The sequence below is a fragment of the Macrobrachium rosenbergii genome, chromosome 21 (genome assembly GCF_040412425.1).
Source record: "Macrobrachium rosenbergii isolate ZJJX-2024 chromosome 21, ASM4041242v1, whole genome shotgun sequence".
Classification (NCBI taxonomy): domain Eukaryota; kingdom Metazoa; phylum Arthropoda; class Malacostraca; order Decapoda; family Palaemonidae; genus Macrobrachium; species Macrobrachium rosenbergii.
In genome coordinates this window covers 44,189,273-44,209,668 of record NC_089761.1, presented here as the reverse complement: position 1 = coordinate 44,209,668, position 20,396 = coordinate 44,189,273, and the positions used below count along the sequence as shown (strand labels likewise).

The 20,396-nt window shown below is 37.9% G+C and overlaps 2 protein-coding genes across 3 annotated transcripts; both read right to left on the bottom strand.

The window, feature by feature from the left end:
* Nucleotides 1-4,757: 4,757 nt before the first annotated feature.
* LOC136850063 (actin-57B-like) lies at nucleotides 4,758-7,761 on the bottom strand. 2 transcript variants are annotated; one of them, XM_067123615.1, is made up of 2 exons: nucleotides 7,680-7,761; nucleotides 4,758-6,042 (listed from the first exon to the last, which is right to left on the bottom strand). In XM_067123615.1, exon 2 carries the CDS (start codon nucleotides 6,010-6,012, stop codon nucleotides 4,879-4,881), a length of 1,134 nt encoding a protein of 377 aa, XP_066979716.1. In that variant the 5' UTR covers nucleotides 6,013-6,042; nucleotides 7,680-7,761; the 3' UTR covers nucleotides 4,758-4,878. The 2 variants fall into 2 exon arrangements, with proteins under 2 accessions (XP_066979716.1, XP_066979717.1); XM_067123616.1 differs by lacking the exon at nucleotides 7,680-7,761 and adding an exon at nucleotides 7,573-7,649.
* Nucleotides 7,762-12,486: 4,725 nt separating this feature from the next.
* On the bottom strand, nucleotides 12,487-15,296 carry LOC136850061 (actin-57B-like). Its single transcript, XM_067123614.1, has 2 exons — nucleotides 15,200-15,296; nucleotides 12,487-13,752 (listed from the first exon to the last, which is right to left on the bottom strand). Exon 2 carries the CDS (start codon nucleotides 13,717-13,719, stop codon nucleotides 12,586-12,588), a length of 1,134 nt encoding a protein of 377 aa, XP_066979715.1. The 5' UTR covers nucleotides 13,720-13,752; nucleotides 15,200-15,296; the 3' UTR covers nucleotides 12,487-12,585.
* Nucleotides 15,297-20,396: the final 5,100 nt, after the last annotated feature.

Genomic DNA, 20,396 nt, shown 5'->3' with positions numbered 1-20,396 from the left:
GATACTTATAATATTTTGGCAGAATTATCTTCTCATTAATGGATGAAAGAAGAATTATTCTCAGTCACTGATGAAATAATGGAATGGGAACAAAGGAACGAACAGCCGTCTGGAACACCCCCCTCCCCCCAAAAAAAGATTTTCATTCGCTAAAGAATTGAAGGAAAGGGGACAGAGGACAGTACTATAGTGAAGACTACCACAAAAAATAAACAAAGCAAGCACATCAGACTGTCTATATGTTTAGTACTCATACCAGTGTTTAAGAGTGTTTGGGAGACATATCACAAACCATGTACACATACAGTACCTACATACAAGCATATACTCCACCTGTGCATGGATACACACACACACACACACACACATATATATATATATATAATAATAATTTCCAAGTGCATCTTTCTTGTCCTCCCCGGGGTAACAGTAGGGAATCTGGGAATTCCGAAGGCTTCTGGGAATTACGGAGGCTTCTGGGGCTTCCGAAGGCTACAAGACAATCTCCAGGCTATGTAGCCAATGGATTTCTTGCACAATACTAAAGAACAGAGTTTTAGGGAGAAGAAATCGGAGACGAAAGGCTTCGAAGATTTTTTTGGAGGAAGCCCACGTTCTTGGAGATGAATTCCGGAGGCTTCTGGGGCTTCCGAAGGCTTCAAGACGATCTCCAGGCTTTGAAGCATTTAGATTTTTTTATGGACAAGGAATGGGTTTTGGTCCTTCCTGGAGACGAAAGGCTTCGAAGATTTTTTCTAGGGAAGAGGATCTGACAGGAGCTGAAGGCGGCTTCACAGGATCCTGGAGTCTTTAAGAATTTAAGAAGACGGTATAAGCCAATGGGCGCTTCTCTAGGAATACTTCAGGAGCTGACCACTGCTTCAGAGGATCCTGGAGTCGTGAAGACGTCTCCAAGAATAAGTTTTAATCCAGTTATTTAACAACTTTATTTCCAGTGCGCCATTGTGATATATATCGTGTAAGCTCGCTCCTCTGCGCTTATTAAGGGCAGACAGCTGATATAATTACGCACGCTTATTGAGAACTCACAAACCATGCCTAAAAGAAAAGCAAAGGAAGGTACTGAGGTTAAACCGTGATCGAGAATAAATACTTCACAAAGAACGTTGTTTTCCAAGAAGTAGTGGACTCTGTGGAGTCAAATGATGAAGCTGAAGGACTGGATGACACTGTGCTCTACGTCACTGATTCTGATTGGTCTGCGTCCCAGACTAATTGTGAATTACGGGTTTTGTTTTGAAATTTTGTTTCCCATAAAAACAAGTAAAAAATGCGCCGAAGTTTTATCGGCGCAATCGAGTTTTCTGTAGAGCGTATAATGCTGTATAAAACTATCAGCTACGACCGGCAGCGCTTCAGTTGCTCTCCAGATGCAGTAAAGTGAAGGTGCGTTGCACGCTTCCGGAAAGCGCTGTCAGACACACAACCCATGGCTAACCTTAACCTTAAATAGAATGAAAACTACTGAGGCTAGAGGGTTGCAATTTGGTATGTTTGATGATTAGAGGGTGGATGATCAACATGCCAATTTGCAGACCTCTAGCATCAGTGGTTTTTAAGATCTGAGGGCAGACAGAAAAAGTGCGGATGGACAGACAAGGCTGTCATAATAGTTTTCTTTGACAGGAAACTAAAATCAAATGCGGTGCGACGAAGGACCCAGTTCAAGACTGGCAGCCACATTTGAACAGTATATACATAGATATATCTGTCAAAAAAGAGTCAAACTCACCATGGTGGCCAGGGCATATGAAGAGCATGTAAAATGTCATAATGCCAGTAGGAAGTGTTTGCGAGTATAGAAGTGTAGGAGGAGGGAGTGAAAATTTTATGTGGTGGAATGAGGGGGTTGATGCTAGAAAAAGAGATTATTAGTGGCTCAGTTGCATAACAGAAGAGTAGAACTTGTACAGGTATACAATAAGATGGATAATGAGCAAATGGAGTGGGTACCATGAGATTTGTCAAATATGGAGTGGAAGGAGTTGGTGAAATGCTTGAGAACACTGGTTAAATAAACACTTGAGGATATAAGAAGGGTAATTATGAAGTTGAAGTATAAAAGGATATCCGTTATCGACAGGATTATGATTGACATGCTGTGATAAAGTGGAAAAATTGTGATCGTGTGATTGACCACGGATTGTAAGTTATTTTGGGAAGTAGATAAGGTTCTCAAGGAATCTTCGAGAGGAGTAATTGTTCAGTTGTATAGATAAAAAAGTGTAAGTACTACAGGGGGATAATGTTACACAGTATAAAAAGGGAGGTGTACAGTTGGATTAAATGGAACCTATTTCTAATATCGTTATACATGATTAATAGGGTTTGGGAGTCAAAAATACACAATGCTCTTAACACTGAAAGCAAGCGATATAGAGAAGTTTAATTACTAACTAATGATACTAATTTTATTAGTTTACAAAAGAGAATTTGTGTTTAAGAGGCCAGGGAAGCAAGAAAATTTTCACATAAGAAATAAATGTGAAGCAATAGCTTGTAAGTAAAATGCACTGCACCTCCCTTTTCAAATGCAGATACTCAAAATGAGATTTGCAGATAGCACAGAAACAATGCAAATTCTAAAATTTAACTTTGGTGTTCTTTATCAGTCTCCATTACAACATGCAAGCCAAAAAAATGTTAGTAAATAGTTTGACTTCGATGCTTGTTTGAGATGTCAGCCATTGTCCGAGGAGGAAAGAAAGATACTGATAAATTAGGCTAAAATTGAGCAAAGGAGCCGATCATTTTTATGTGAAAGTTTAGCACCTTGCATGAATTCTTGAATACACATCAAAGCTATATGCCAATAATATTCTTTACGGTGAAATTATTAAAAAAAGTTGTTACAATATCTTTATTAATTGAGCAAGGAGATGTTCACATTTCCTTACGAAATAGCTGGAAATATTGAGTGAGCAACTGATGAGAACCTCGGTTGTAATGGAGGGTGGAGGAAGGGTTCATCACTGTGAATCCTTACCCAGAGAAGCTGAAGAAAATACTAAACAGGGCGAGTCAACGATACAAAGAAGCATGCACCCATGAATATGTGTTTAAAAAAGAAATGGTTTGTTCATAGCAGAAAATGTTTCGAGAAACTTAAAAACAATATCATCCAATACTAGCTTTGGAAAACAGCATAACATTTGCCTAAATACCAGCGGAAGAACTGACATACAAGTGAAAGGAGAATAGAATGACCTAAAATATTTGTGTTCGTAGGAAATTAAAAGTTAACACAGCCAAAATAATATACAGTCATCGCATTTCACACCGCAACAACTACAGGATATTGAACTGTATCACACTGACTAAATTGGCTGACGGTTTTCAGGATAATCTAATAAACTTCACATAAAATGTTCCATAACAACTAAAACTGCCTATCTCATGTTCTATCGAACTTCCTACTTAGGGGTGATGCTGAAATGCCTATCAATATACTCAAGAAATATTAGGATATCCTCTACAATATTAATCCACTTCGCTTACTGTTTTTTTTTCAATTGCACGTCAAGTACGACGACACCCTAATCACTTCTCTGTTGAAAGTCCCATTTTTCGTGCTGATTTAGTTCAACTTCTCACCAGTATATATTTGAATAGGGAACATTGCATTTTTCTTATTAATATGAACTTGATTAATTTAAGTCATTCTGGCACACTGGAACTGAGGCAGACAAAATCAGATAAAGCATTTCTTGATTAACAAGAAGATAAGTGACTAAGATGTAGCCCCCTTATGTGAGGGTAGACGTATTCTATTTAGGAGGAAAACAAACAATGTCACACTGGATAATGCAGTTCCTCCAGTCAGTCATGGTTTGAAAAGTAATACTCACTAGCAATCAAAAAGAAAGTACCACTGAAAGGTCATACCCCAAAATATTAATAGATGTTAATCAGTTTTCTCATGTAGACTCAGTTTTTCCTTCTTGAATTTTATGTGGATCTTCATCAATACCACATACTGAATCATATCATATATCTCTTGCCTTTTGGTAAGTAGTCCTTGAAAAGTAGTCCTTGAAAATTTCAGTCATTAACGATCACAACTTATGTAGCTGCATTCCAACCACGTATACAGTCAAAGGTGGAAATATACTTTACTCATTTCAGCCAATTTTTCTATCAGAAAAATTGGCAGATTGATATCAATCAGTCAGGCATTAATAATAATAAACTTTCGTATAAAATGCAAATCTGGAAACAAAAAGTCGAAGAGCCATAGCCTTAAAATTGTTTCCTTGGATTTCAATAAGATCATTCCGGCAATCAATCTTTTTCTCGACCGACAAATAATGCAATGGCAGATAACCTAAAGCAATTATCTTATTGTTATCTACACATTAAGAAAAACTACATATTTTAAGAACGGCATTCAGTCATTTAACAAATTTTATATGGATTCTCATAATAAAGAATTATAAATGAATCATAAAAAAATAAGCTATATTGAATGTGTCTCTTTTCAACTGAAGGGAAAGGAAATAGGAAATCTCAGCAAAGTAAAAAATATTGTTCAATAAAGGAAGAAAAAAAAAAAAATTTGCTTCTTGTAATCAGAAAAGAATACTGGACTTCACTGATGACGATAATGGTTCTCACGAAACCAAAAAGAAACTTGAATAGTCGAAGGGAGATTTACATAGTCTATCGGTATTATTTCCCCAACAGAAGATTAAAAAAAAAAGAATAAGATTGACAATTACAAAAGGAAAACAAAAATAAATCTTCCATAACCCTTTATTTTGCATAAAAATATGATAAAATGAAATTATGGAATGAGCATATGTTTAAAAGATGTTGTAAAAAAGATATACTATATATATTTATATGCTTAATTTATATTTAGAAGCACTTGCGGTGAACAATGCCAGGGCCAGATTCATCGTATTCCTCCTTGGTGATCCACAAGGCCTGGAAGGTGGACAGAGAACCAAGGATGGAACCACCGATCCAGACAGAGTACTTCCTCTCAGGGGGAGCGATGATCTTGATCTTGATGGTGGATGGAGAGAGGGAAGTGATTTCCTTCTGCATCCTGTCAGCAATACCAGCATACATGGTGGTACCACCAGACATGACAATGTTGGCCAACAGGTCCTTCCTGATGTCGATGTCGCACCTCATGACAGAGTTGTGGACGACCTCATGAACACCAGCAGATTCCATACCAAGGAAGGAAGGCTGGAACAAAGACTCGGGAGCACGGAAACGCTCGTTGCCGATGGTGATAACCTGACCGTCGGGAAGTTCATAGGACTTGTCAATGGAAGAGGAGGCAGCAGCAACGTTCATCTCACTCTCGAAGTCCAGGGCAATGTAGCAAAGCTTCTCCTTGATGTCACGAACGATCTCACGCTCAGCGGTGGTGGTGAAGGAGTAGCCACGCTCAGTCATGATCTTCATCAAGTAGTTGGTGATATCACGACCAGCCAAGTCCAGACGGAGGATGGCATGGGGAAGGGCGAAACCTTCATAGACGGGCACCATGTGGGACACACCATCACCAGAGTCGCAAACCTCACCGGTGGTACGGCCAGAGGCGTAGAGGGAGAGGACAGCCTGGATGCAAACATAAGTGGCGGGCATGTTGAAGGACTCGAACATGATCTGAGTCATCTTCTCACGGTTGGCCTTGGGGTTAAGGGGAGCCTCAGTGAGCATGGTTGGGGACTCCTCAGGGGCAACGCGGAGTTCATTGTAGAAGGTGTGGTACCAGACCTTCTCCATGTCGTCCCAGTTGGTGATGATACCATGCTCGATTGGGTACTTAAGGGTGAGGATACCTCTCTTGCTCTGGGCCTCATCGCCGACGTAGGCGTCCTTCTGACCCATACCGACCATCACACCCTGGTGACGGGCGCGGCCAACGATGGAGGGGAAGACAGCTCGAGGAGCGTCATCACCGGCAAAGCCAGCCTTGACAAGACCGGAGCCATTGTCGCAAACGAGCGCCGCCGCCTCTTCGTCGTCACACATGGTGGTGGTTGGTAAGAATCAAGTACTACCCTGAAATACATATAAACAGAGTAAAATGGACTCCTGCAATTCATAAATGTTTGCTGACTTCCACTTAAGCATATACATATGCTTTCAGTATTTTATAATTTCTTACCGCAATCCCGAATTCTATAAATCGGACTCTCATATGCCGAATCATGAAAGAACGGTTGGTTACTTTAGTTAATTTCACCATAATCAATAGTCTGTACACGAATTTGAAAATAAACTAGGATTCTTTAGGATTTTTAGAATATGAGATTTATCGATTGTATATAAACTACCAAAGCTACTTCTATTTCATGAAATATGAAAACCAAAAGATTCTTTAAAAACAGCTTATCTGCATCTTAAAAACACTCAAGATATCAAAGAATGCTAATGCGAAAATAAGCTTTTGTATGGTAAAATTAATGACAATAGTTGTTATTCTCTGAGGAAACATCAAATCAGATGACAGACATTCTCACCAATTGGTATCACATTCAGAGCTTAAATTTCCATATATATATACACACACACACACACATGATCAAGTGAACCCATAATCACAGAACATGCTAATGGCGAGAGAGAGAGAGAGAGAGAGAGAGAGAGAGAGAGAGAGAGAGAGAGAGAGAGAGAGAGAGATGTGTTTGCGTGTGTGAGGGGGCGAGATGTTTGAAACTAAAGATCGCCAGGCTGAAAACTGACGTAATGCATGTGTTTCGATTTAACAGGAGTACACCAGACTAACGATGTGATCAGCATTTGAGGTTAGATAAAATGCGTTTTGGAAGAGTTACAAGAATCTCAGGGAAAGAAAGCCTGTGAGCAATAAACCAACATTTTCAAGTCCTAGAGAAATCCCATATATACGGAGCCGCGCGATATAAACAAAGAAACCTAATGCATTCACTTCATTAGGACTGTCATTATAGAAGATTACTGAATGTTAAAAGTTCAGTGGCTGTGAATGATCTGAAATGCGTATATCACGATTCTACTGTTGGTTCTTTAGTAAATCTTCGTAAAGAGGTATTTATATTAACTTCTATCAAAAACACAAACATCATTCGACAATTACCATCATTTATGACTACAATCTCTCGATACTAGATTTTTTTTACATACCTGCTATATTATGAAAAAAAAAACTAATAAAAAAACTAACAGGAAACAGAAAGCGCAACAACTACCGATAAAGTAAATCCTTAAATTATAAAATCTAAATGTTTCATAGAGTATGGCGAGGAGACTTTCTGAAACGTGAAGATCATAAGCAAGAACTGATCTCCGATCGTATCTTTACTAATCTCACTGATGTTACGAATACAATTAGTATTTGAGTGTCATAACAAAAAAAAAAAAAAAAAAAGAAGACTGTTGTTAAAGTTAGAGTAAGTTAATCACGTCATCACAGCCTCTTGCCCTCATAATGAATCTTTAGAAAAAAAAATGTACCGAAAACTCGGCAAACTGCGCATTTACACACTGACGTACTGACGCGCAATCTCAAAATACAACTTGCCCGGTACACCACCTGCCACCTACACATACACAAATATGCGAGCCGAACTCGCGCCCTAATCACACGTTCAAATCTTCTCGACAAGCACTCTTCCTTCCTTCCCCTTCTCTCACACTTGATAAGAGCTTCGACCTACCCTGCTTGAGTCCTGCGAAGACTAAGACAGTCAAGCAACGCGTTCCTCTTATATACCGAGACGACTGAGGCTTAATCACGCTTTACTACTTTTTCAGATTTTTTTTATCTTATACACCCGCGCCAAGTCAATAACGAGTGCGAGGCTAGATCACCAAAGCATGCATTCTTAGGAGGTATGTCCACTTTGGTAATAGAATCCTTGGAACTTGTACTCTATTTCTTCTATTCTTTTTTATTCGACTCTTCTCCCATCTTTTTTGCACAGTAGCTATTGAACTTGGCTCTGGGAAATCCGACATTTGCGAACAACATGCCGCATCCATATAACGAGCGATCGTACTGGGCCTGTGTTGACAAAATGTTGAATATTGAATTATGCAGTTTAAAAGAGTACTTTGGTATTATTATCACCTTCTCACTATTGGTGTGAGAAGGCAATCTCTTAATTCACAAGGACCAAGCGGAAACACGTGTCAAGAGAGATGTATCATAATTATTTTCAGTGTCAGTAGAATTCAGACGCGACGTTTAATGTTTAGTTCCATCTGGGCATAATATTCACTACAAAGTAACAGATCTTGTAAAGGAATACTTCATAATTACAGTGTCTGAATATCTCCATTAGCAAATAAATCTTTGAAAACAGAGTAATTTCATTGCCAACTAGAGCACATTAATCTTCGGGAAATTACTCGCTCTTTAGTATTCAATCATGTATTTCTGTGACAAACTCCCCATTTATTTCATTGCTCAAGCAGTACAACTGAAGTGTCAATAAACTGATATATAATTATGAAAAATATACCATCTCCACATACATTTTCATCTGAACTTAAAAACAAGGAGGACATTTGACGGGGTAAATGGGATGCTTTAGTTCGTGTTGACGATTTTCTCACGGTGACTGGGCCACAAAAAAATCATCTCGTTAAGACCTAAATACGAAAGGTATGGCCACTTTCATCGAAAACCACAGCAAACATTGCCCGCTAGCATGCCAGAATTTGATACGTTCGTTAATTACTGAATTACTATTTCTGTAAAGATTGATACTTTTAGAACTGACACAAACCTCCAAGACACACACACACTCGCACGCACACACGCATATATATATATTATATATGTGTGTGTGTGTGCGTGCGTGTGTGTTTCTTGGAGGTTTGTGTTTGTGTCAGTTCTAAAAAGTATCAATCTTTATAGACAAGCAATTATATATATACATATATATTGTATATATATATAAATAAATATGTGTGTGTGTGTTGGAGGTTTGTGTTAGTGTCACTCCTAAAAAGTATCATTCTATATAAACATAGTATTTCACTAATTAACAAAGATTATAAAAATACTGGCAGGCTAGCGGGCAATGTTTGCAGAGGATTTCGATGACTCTGGGCTTACCCTTGGTATTTGGGTCTCAGCAAGATGATTTTTATGGCTCAGTCACCGTGAGACAGTGGTAAACAAGAAGTAAAGCATCCTATTTACCCGTCAAGTATTTATCAGCTTCAAATAGAGAATGATTACATAAAGTAGGGACGGACAGACAAAGCCGGCACAATAGCTTTCTTTTACAGAAAACTAAAAACGGTAAAAAAACATAGATCTTCTAATCGACGTCTTCTAATCGAAATGTAACGATGTCATGCTACACGTGAATTCGAGTGCAATCTAGTCTGACACATTCATAATATTTATATAGCAAGGTTTACCACGATAAATCTCTTCGAAGGCATTAATCTTTACATCAGTAGACTTCACTGCTTGGTCGACTGTTAACAGATGTTGAAGGTAGTAGTGCCAATAAGCATAGTAGGTATCGCCGTTAGAGAAATATTCTCGCATAATGTAAAAAATTACTCTGATTCTTTCATATTCATATTATTTGTCCATAAATGCATAGTTATTCCCTTAACCAAATTCATTCAATAGAATTTGTTGACAATGGCACTGAATATATATATATATATATATATATATATATATATATATATATATATATATATATATATATATATATATATATATATATATATATATATATATATATATATATATATATATATAGCGGACCAGCGAGAATTCAATCATTTTTATTTCAAGGTATCTCACAGGACTGATGGTGTGGTAGTTTTAGCCTCAGGAGAAGAGATTCATACACCATTTGTTTCCCCAAGGCACTAAAACTTCCCAGGACTGCAATGCTCACATTGTACTGTTAGTTTTAAGAGAAAGAAACTCATTCGCCATGTAAGCGGTATTTGCTCTAGCCAAGGGTTCACAACTTTCACTAAGTGTCTGTGTCTTGGGATCTGGCGTATCAGTATTCTAGGCCATCAGCAGTTCATAGAACAGCAGTGCCCAGGGAGTCTAACTTACTACCACTGCAGTAACAGTGACTCTGTCTACCTGTAAAGCAGAAGTGACGAGAGGAACAACAGGGGCATAATATTCTTAAGGTATGGCGTGATTTAGATGAAGAAAATAAGGCAGAACTGAAGAATTATTCGGCAAGGAAAATGTCGGTTTAGACAAGGAAACATGTACGGATCAAGAGAATGATTACGGAAGAATTATTTGTGCAGCTTGAGAGTGAGGGTGAATGCAATGTGGAGGGCGCAGAGGTTGTCTGGCGCAGAAGAAAATTTGAGCAGAGCATTTAAAAGCTTTTATACTGAAATCAGGGCATGTGCTATATGAACAGTTATACAGGTAAATCCACACGGGGTTGCGAAGTAAATATAACCAATGAAATTATGAATGTCTTTTCTTAAACAGATAAATTTCATTGATCAATCAGTCCTGATTCTATATATTACACACCCATAATTTGTCTTTCTATTTTTAGTCATTTTAAAGATTTCTACTAATGTTAATCCAAACCAGCATTCATTTATTAAAGCAAAATTCAAAGAGAACCTCATCTGTCAATGACAAAAATATGCCAAATACTGTAGTTCTGTCTTATTCAAAGGTGCTTGCCAACAAACTTGCTTTGCACACCTTGCTTCTTGCTTCATTTGACACGAGATTCTGAAGACTGAAATTCCTATAGTCATTCTTTGTAACGCATTATAAAATTATTCAAAAGGCCTTAAAGGTATAATATTTGGCCCACAGTAAATTCATTTTATATGAAGTTCTTCACAGACGATAGAGAGAAGCAATGAATACGGTTTATAATACCGATATCAGAGTTGCTTACAGTATATGGATGAATTGCACTCTGTACGTGTAAGCAGTTACAAATAAAAAAAAAACTTGTTCAAAAGACATCCTTAATCTTGAAAAATACAACAGTTTAGATCCACTGTTGTTTTTTTTCAAGAGTAAAAGATGTCTCTAGAGTGGGTATTTTATTTGCATAAAGTATACAGTAGTTTCAGTCGTTAATGTTAAAACATAACGCGAAGCCCTAAAATCTAATTAACAATTATATCTTTAGCCTCATACTGCGAACATTTTAACAAGATACTTTGCCAAGTGAAAAATTAAAGAAAAAATATTATCAGTCCATTCAAGCAAAGCACATGTGCAGCAACCAAATAAAGTCAAATTCCTTCGTAGTACGTGTGCCAACGCCTAACCAAGCAGTGCCAGGTGTTTCCATTGACATTTATTCATTAGTGATTAACTAGCAACTAAATTTATAGCCAATATTTTTCAATTATTGCATTTATATTTTATGTTTCTTACTCGATACTAAAGCTTTCTGCACTTGTAGTGCAAAATAGCTTCATCTTTAGCACAATGAACACTATGTCAAACTCATACGAAGAAAACAGGCAAATCTCACCTTAAAATACAGGGTCATTTTGAAGAGCTGAAGATTCCATTCAAGAGAAAACAGAGGACTTACGTAATATTCGGAAAGGGTAATAGAGATGTATGATGAAGTTAGTGAAAAAAAATGATAGCAGTTTTGGGGCAATTTGTAACTAAGAAAAGTTAGTTCATTGTGCTTCATGAAATTTAGGCCTGTGGGATAAGCTCACGAACCTAATAACTGTCCAGTGTTGCCAAGTGAAGACGTATTAACAACTGATCGCAATACCTGTGTAAAATATGCTTAATGGCTGGGGATCTCGAGTCAGGGTTGATGGGCTTTGTGTGTAGGTGTAGAAACTAACTACAGGTTTTCTGTACAAGGGTTTTCATCCACGATTCAGTTGCAGATTCAGTAATCATCATCTTAGTTTTTCTCTAAATGTATCCCCTGTTTAGGGAGATGACTTAATGTTTTACACACACACACACACACACACACACACACACACACACACATATATATATATATATATATATATATATATATATATATATATATATATATATATATATATATATATATATATATATATATGAAGCCATATCCCAGTATAGGGGTTGGCTCACAAGACAACGGAGGTCAGTGATCATTGCCACATTCGCACTTCAGCTGCATATGTGTATACTGGGGTAAATTCATTAAAACCGTAGAACTTCTAGACATTCCTTCACTATAAGTCAACTGTGCTTAGTACAAGCTGAGCAGCTGAGAGCAAACAGAAGTTGTTAATAGCCAAGAGCATTACATTTGAGTTACTAATAAGCTCATTTGAGTTATTATATTCAAGAGGAGAGAGAGAGAGAGAGAGAGAGAGAGAGAGAGAGAGAGAGAGAGAGAGAGAGAATTCCATCCTATTTAGAAAAAATTTCTATTGATACTTCAAACAAAATTCATAATGTTTAGCATCGAAGATTATAAGATGTAAGCAAAATCATACATGGAGATGACTTGTATTGGTATAGTAATAAGAAAATTGTCTTTTAATATTGTTTAATAAGATACCAGACGTGAACAACACAAAGACATAAAGAGATGATATAGAATTCTATTTAGATATTTAGATGTTAGCTGCTTAGAAGCACTTGCGGTGGACAATGCCGGGGCCAGACTCGTCGTATTCCTCCTTGGTGATCCACAAGGCCTGGAAGGTGGACAGAGAACCAAGGATGGAACCACCGATCCAGACGGAGTACTTCCTCTCAGGGGGAGCAATGATCTTGATCTTGATGGTAGAGGGAGAAAGGGAAGTGATTTCCTTCTGCATCCTGTCAGCAATACCAGCATACATGGTGGTACCACCAGACATGACAATGTTGGCCAACAGGTCCTTCCTGATGTCGATGTCGCACCTCATGACAGAATTGTGGACAACCTCGTGAACACCAGCAGATTCCATACCAAGGAAAGAAGGCTGGAAGAGGGACTCTGGGGCACGGAAACGCTCATTACCAATGGTGATAACCTGACCATCAGGAAGTTCATAGGACTTGTCGATGGAGGATGATGCGGCAGCAGTGTTCATCTCACTCTCGAAGTCAAGGGCAATGTAGCAAAGCTTCTCCTTGATGTCACGAACGATCTCACGCTCAGCGGTGGTGGTGAAGGAGTAGCCACGCTCAGTCATGATCTTCATCAAGTAGTTGGTGATGTCACGACCAGCCAAGTCCAGACGGAGGATGGCATGGGGAAGGGCGAAACCTTCATAGACGGGCACCATGTGGGACACACCATCACCAGAGTCACAAACCTCACCAGTGGTACGACCGGAGGCATAGAGGGACAGGACAGCCTGGATGCAGACGTATGTAGCTGGCATGTTGAAGGACTCGAACATGATCTGAGTCATCTTCTCACGATTGGCCTTGGGGTTAAGGGGAGCCTCAGTAAGCATGGTTGGGGATTCCTCAGGGGCAACTCGGAGTTCATTGTAGAAGGTGTGGTACCAGACCTTCTCCATATCGTCCCAGTTGGTAATGATACCATGCTCAATGGGGTACTTGAGGGTGAGGATACCTCTCTTGCTCTGGGCCTCATCGCCGACGTAGGCGTCCTTCTGACCCATACCGACCATCACACCCTGGTGACGGGCGCGGCCAACGATGGAGGGGAAGACAGCTCGAGGAGCGTCATCACCGGCAAAGCCAGCCTTGACAAGACCGGAGCCATTGTCGCAAACGAGCGCCGCCGCCTCTTCGTCGTCACACATCGTGGTGGTTGGTTATGGGGTCGAAGTAATAGCCTGGAAAAAAAATAAAACAGTAAAATCTGACAAAATTTCTAAAATCCAAAAATTAAAGATGAAAAAGAACGATGCAGACATATTCAACCATCGGAAATTTTTAAAATTGAATTGCCTTAATTTGCTATAAAATTTAATAGTCTGCTAAAGCAGTTCTCTCCTTATATTTAGAAAGTTGGTTTCAAGCTGAAAATAATAAGCTTTATATTACAAGCAAATACAGACATATGTTATATGCCAATTAGTACAAAGAAGTAATTTATTTGAGTGATTATGGCTCATCACAGGCTTTTTAGTTTTTACTTTGCACATATAGAAAACGGGGAACAAAATCTGATTATGAACATATTTTAGAGAAACTTTTTTTTCATTTCTACAAGCCCATATGGTACCTGGTGGCCCTCAAAGGAGGTTAAGTTTAAGCTGGGTATTTTCTGAGCTTGATATTTGCATATCCCTGGTGTTTGCCACACTGATATACAAAGCGGGACAGTTTAAAAAAAATTGTAATGGAATTCTGATGCACGAGTCCGTACAAGATATTCTTTTTTAAAAGCATGCCAGAGATTTCTCAGCACGTGCAATATTGAGCATTTACTGTTGAGCAAGATTTTCAACTTAAAACATTAATATAACATCTGTCTAGTAGTGGCACTGGTAGCTTCCAATGTGATTACAGGAATGACGATAGTAGTGTTAACAAAATTTCCTTAAGGGTGACCGTTGAGCTTATTATATAGAACGTGAATCCATAAAATAAGAACTGATATTAACAGGGCCCTAAACCTTTATACCTGAAGTATTTTTTGTTAGAAGCAAATGATTGAAAGAGAAGCACTCTAAAGAAAAACAGCATGAGGAAGAAGCTTACCATATGAATAAATAAATACATACTTATGAACGCTAATAAAGATGTCTTCGTAACTCGACGTGGCTATTTTTCTGGACAAAAATTTACAACAAAATATTTTGTGGTTTCATATAAAGAAACCACTCTGTTACCTTTATAATGCAGCTGAAAATGATACTGCCTTACAAAATGACAAAATTTACATCTGTAATAAAAAGAATCTTCTAAGAATCTACACTGATAAAAAAAAAAATAACGGCACATTAAATATCATACCACAGGTGTGACGCAGAGCTAATTTAACTATGCAACGAATGGACAACCAAAAAAATCGAGCCGACGTAATCGAGGGTATCCCTATGAACTGTGGATGTCTGTTCATCGAACAAGATAATTTGAGCCAGCGCAGGCGTAACTGAGCCGTTACTCAAGCCGCCCCTGCACACTGAGAATCCCTGATGGCCAATCTCAAATATAACTTCGCGGGGAGAGACACTTGGGCAACCAATACCGAAGTACGACGCGCATTTGCGACGATCACAATATTCTTTTATCACCACAACAAATAAAAGAATATTCCGCCAATTCCCAACCTACCCCGGTTCGAGTCCTGCGAAGACTAAGCCCGCCAGGGATGCTCCTTCCCTTTTATACAATGTCGGAAAAGGGTTGACACCCCCACCATTTCTTTTTTTTTTTTATCTTCCCCTTTTTTTTCTTTTTTAAACTATAAGCCCGCGCCAAGGCATTAATACCGTGCCACGGGACTTGACCACTAACGCATGTTACCGTCGTGGCGAACGTTTTGTTTGTTCGAGGAATGTAGAGAAGTTATCTGACCATTTCTAAGTATCTGTCAGTAAAAAAAACACACACAAAAAGAAAGAACAGAAAGGCCGGTTGTCTTTATAGGTTATATTGTGGCAGCAAGAATTGGAGTTTCTAGTCAACATGAAATAAAACTCATAGTGTAACCATACGAAAGCGATTTAACGGTTTATATAAAATTAAACACTGTTCCATACAAAGCTTTAGAACCATGCAAGGATTTGTGTGAATATTTTTGTGTGACTAATATAAAGTAAAACAAATAAATAAAATCAACAACAACAACAAGTGAAGAAAACACTAGCCACACAAGCCGAAAGCATCGATCTAGTTATAGCTAGCAAGAAAAATGTACCAGGAAGGCACTGCAAGCATTTTCCTACACGTGATGGGGAAAACTATTCCATCATTTTCAGTTGAAAGCATTTTAATTTCAGAATGACTGCTATTTATAGTTTCGTTCAATCTCATTCTTAGACTTCTAGGTATATGACAAAGAAATCTCTCTCTCTCTCTCTAAAAACACACACACACACATATATATATATATATATATATATATATATATATATATATATATATATACTATATATGTATATATATATATATATATATATATATATATATATATATCTTTTCCCAATATACGATTTTTCCCAAAGATGTGACTTTTACTAAAGATGCGTTTAAAGGCGTTGTTTTTTTTTGTTCTCAGAAATTCATTTTGGGAAGAGCTTGCTAGCCCCCTACTTCCTTCCAATTTGTCAGCGAAACATAATAGTCGACTAACTGCCAGATACTAATACACTTCCTAGTTCAACTGAAGAACAATGGATTGGTCAGAATCCAGACCTCCACGAACAACCAGCGCTGTATGTATGTATATATATAGTGTATATTTGATATATATAATGTATATACATGTATATATACATACATACATACACATGCGTTCGTGTGTGTTTGTGTGTGGGCTTAATATCTACATGATACACATAACCAATCAAACGAAATGTGTACTTATGGAAACTGAGCTTTTACCAGTTAAATTCAATTCGCATGGGATTCCTGAGGGCCGAGAAGAAGATAGCAAGCACAATCAGAAATTTCTTTATTTACTACAAACACTTACAAGATACTTACGCCACAGAGAGACAGAGAAGCAAAAGATGTGATAGCATACTTAGTAAATTTATTAATATTTAAAATTAAAGGAAGGAAATCGCTTTGTTTATAGACTACTGTACACTGATCTTTAACTTATTCTCTTTTCTTATCAAGGATTATACGAATGAGTCATCATATCGGTGTACACTCTAAGCATGAAAAGCAGAATTCCAGCACTATAAAATTCCTTGAGTTCTTGCGCTAGTTCTTTAATATTTCTAAGTTTGATTTGCGATTTCCAAAACTTGTGTGACTTTCTTGTTAGAAATTGAACTTGGCCTTGCATAAAAACTATATCTTATAAAAATGAGGAGTGTGGAAAAATTTTCAGCACATTTATTGCCAAAATGGGTTGTAATATTTATTAAGATTTCTACAGAGCGCTTTTCCAATGGAGTCAACCGAAAACAAGGATCATATTACAAGTATAATCAATATCAGCGCTAGAATCTTTCTGAACCTCACAACATACTTGAAACACTTGTCAGCAGTTTAATTCGTTTTAAATTGTTGTGAATGTGCACGCTCTTTGTGTGTGTGTGCGATAGAGAGAGAGAGAGAGAGAGAGAGAGAGAGAGAGAGAGAGAGAGAGAGAGAGAGAGAGAGAGAGAGAACTTTGTAAGTTAGAAAGGGTCAGCAGTCCGAAAAGACACTCCGATACTGGCTCACTGCATTTAGAAACTGCTTCAGCTGTACACATTAATTTGCTCATGACTTATACGGCAATAGCAACTTCTATTAGGTGCAAATGTTCGCTGAATTTTTTTCTAGTGATGACTTTTCCAACAGTTTGAATACTATAAGGGGCAAAATAGATATCAACATATAATGAAATTAAGGCCTTTCAGCGCTCAATACAATAAAGAAGGAGTTGGAGCGGTTGGACAGCAAGATAAAAGAGACCTAGAAAATAAATGAGATGGAGTGAAAGGATTGAAAGGTAAATTTGAAGCAAACTCCGCAATTGCACTAAGAATAGCCAGAGCTTGAACAAGAAGACTTAAAGGCTAAAAAATGGGTGCAGCTAGTGGCCGAAGGGGTGCTTAGATCACCCTTTAGTAATGCCTACAGTACACCCAAGTAAGGTTCACTATTATGATCAGAATATGATGAACTACGAAGAAGACTTGCCTGCCTAATTTTAATATTATTAAAATGACAGTAAACTTACAAATCAATCAAATAAAAGAAGGAGAAATTATGTCGATTTAGTGATTACGCTCCGTGTAGTTTATTGAATTTCTACGTGTTGCTTACTCGATACCGATGCCAGAACAGCGCCAGATATATTGAGCAACAGATGGCGAAAGACGTCTGGTAAAATTAATAGCAGCTACAGTGAGAAAGAGCCAAGGAATGGCCGGTACTATTTTAAAGGTGATTTTGATGTTACGAACTCTTTAACAAACGACCAGGAGCTGGTAGTCCATCGAGTTAACGAAAAAATCCAGTTTTTTAGACCACTCGTGATCTGTACTTTTCAGTTTCACTATGCTGAAATTCAGTTGCTGATTAAATGACACGAACGCGTTATGTATCCTCCTGTCAATTTTATCTTTTTGCCTGGTTAAAATGTGAAATCATCAAGCCTACACACCAAAGAAGAGAGAACATTGCCTCTTATCTTCTTCCGCATGTTTGTTGTATAAGCATTTTCTCCCGGAAGGCGATTACTTAACGTAGGAATGTTACTGTTAAGGAAACACTGGTTTCATTTCTCCCGCAGAGATTTAAGTGTAATATGTGACCAAAAGCCGCAGTTCGTATCTAATTTGACGCTTCTTACATGACCTTCGCGATTTCGTACACTTTCTCAGCTGATTATTCATTAAGCAAATCTGCATGTTCTTTTGAATTAAATCTGTTTGTCATCTCGAATCCATATTGATCGAGGACTTATCAGTGGTAAATAATACTACCATTTAGGTTATTTAAGTTCCCCTTCTTTTATCTACTCCATCTTCACCGAAATTCTGCAATAAAGTGACAAATTACCCAACACGATGGTAACATGTTAGAGAGCTACTGACTTTCCGACTAGGAACCCGAAGAGCACAAAGCTCCATAAGCGGCAACAAAATAAACTCGCCCTTGGTCATCCGGATATGGATTCATCGTAAAACCTTATTAGCTCTTCCTCTGTCAGCAGCCCGATTTTCCGCAAAATCTCTCTGAAATCCGCCAGTAACTTCTCGAGATACCTTTCCCACTTGATGAACGGATTCCCTCCAACACTGTGTCCAACTTGTTATCCCCCTCTTTCAGTATTCCATATAATCCTTTCTTCGCCCCAACACAGCATTTTCCCAGGCTAATCTCTCTTTCCCGTCCACCTCGCCTTCAAGATATTGTCACCGAAGCAGAACACTTCTCCATAGAAAGTGTAATCTACTTCCTCCAACAAATAAACATTCTTATCAAATATGACCTACCAATCACTAACGTTGACCATACTTGATCTATAAACAGCATAACATAGCACCATATGGTCTGCACGACCTGGTGCTTGATGGATATTAATTCAATTCAATTCCCGAGATACCTTGTGGAAAGACTGACGCAAAGACGGTAAAAGGTGTGTATATAACTATCGTCCGCATTGTTGGCATCGAAGTGCCTCATTGCAACGTATTTTCGCTTTTCCCGAGATGAATGAAACCTTAAGGATATTCAGCATTTCCTTTTGCATATTTGAACGTATAAAAGACATGAAAAGACAACTAGGTATCCCTGTTAAAACGCCACGGCGTTGTTAACCACTGAATTCTAAATATCACAAATAGATTTCAGTCACCCACTTGGCTATTAAAAATAAAGTGCAATACATATTTTGTTGATTATCATATTGCGCTTCTTCATTTCCTCAAATAAGGGAATGTGCATATACAGTACATGCGTTACATCCAAGTACACGCGTACTTTGGCACCCCAAGCACACGGCGTACAAATAACCTTGTTGTAAAGAGAGAGAGAGAGAGAGAGAGAGAGAGAGAGAGAGAGAGAGAGAGAGAGAGAGAGAGAGGACTCGTGTTGCATGAATTTAGTCATTTAGGATACTTGACATACTGGTGAAACTCACCATCTTCCCTCTTACATTCAGTATAAATAATAGTTCCTTCGTTTTTGCTCCTTTTAATTAAGAGGTAAGGTTACAGTCTTGAGCAATAAACTAAGAATATTAATATTATTATTGCTTACAAAAAAAAAGGAAGTAAGACAACATCAGAGATACTATCCTCTTTATTATTCGAAAGTGATAATCGTCACAACACTTATACTAATGCATCTGTCAAATGACCGGTCAGTTCTGGGCCATATACCACAACAGATAACTTAGTTTGAAGTTACTAAAGCCAATAATTCTACAGGTAACAGAGACAGTAAACTTGAACAAGAGAAGGCTTTCCTTCCCCTTGGGTTTTGGCATATTTGTGTACACTGCGGAATCCAGCTACGCTCTGCCAATATACTTTTGTATGAAATTCTTGAAATTCATCAAACTTTTCATAACGATTGTTTTACGCGAAAAGATGATGAGAATTGGAGCGTAATAATATTGAAACATTATACGCCGATCCTTGTAATGTCATAATGATAAGAATAAACCATTGATTATTATAATAGTTTTTGAAATAGGAAACTAAACATTTTAGTCTAACAAAAAGCGGCGATGAGTGATACCATTTAACTTTTCTTGCCTAATGTACTGTACGAGTATGAAACTTTTCATATGCAGTCACTGACTGGGGGCATGCACAAATTTCCTGAATGAAAATGAAGCCACTGAACATTATAACAA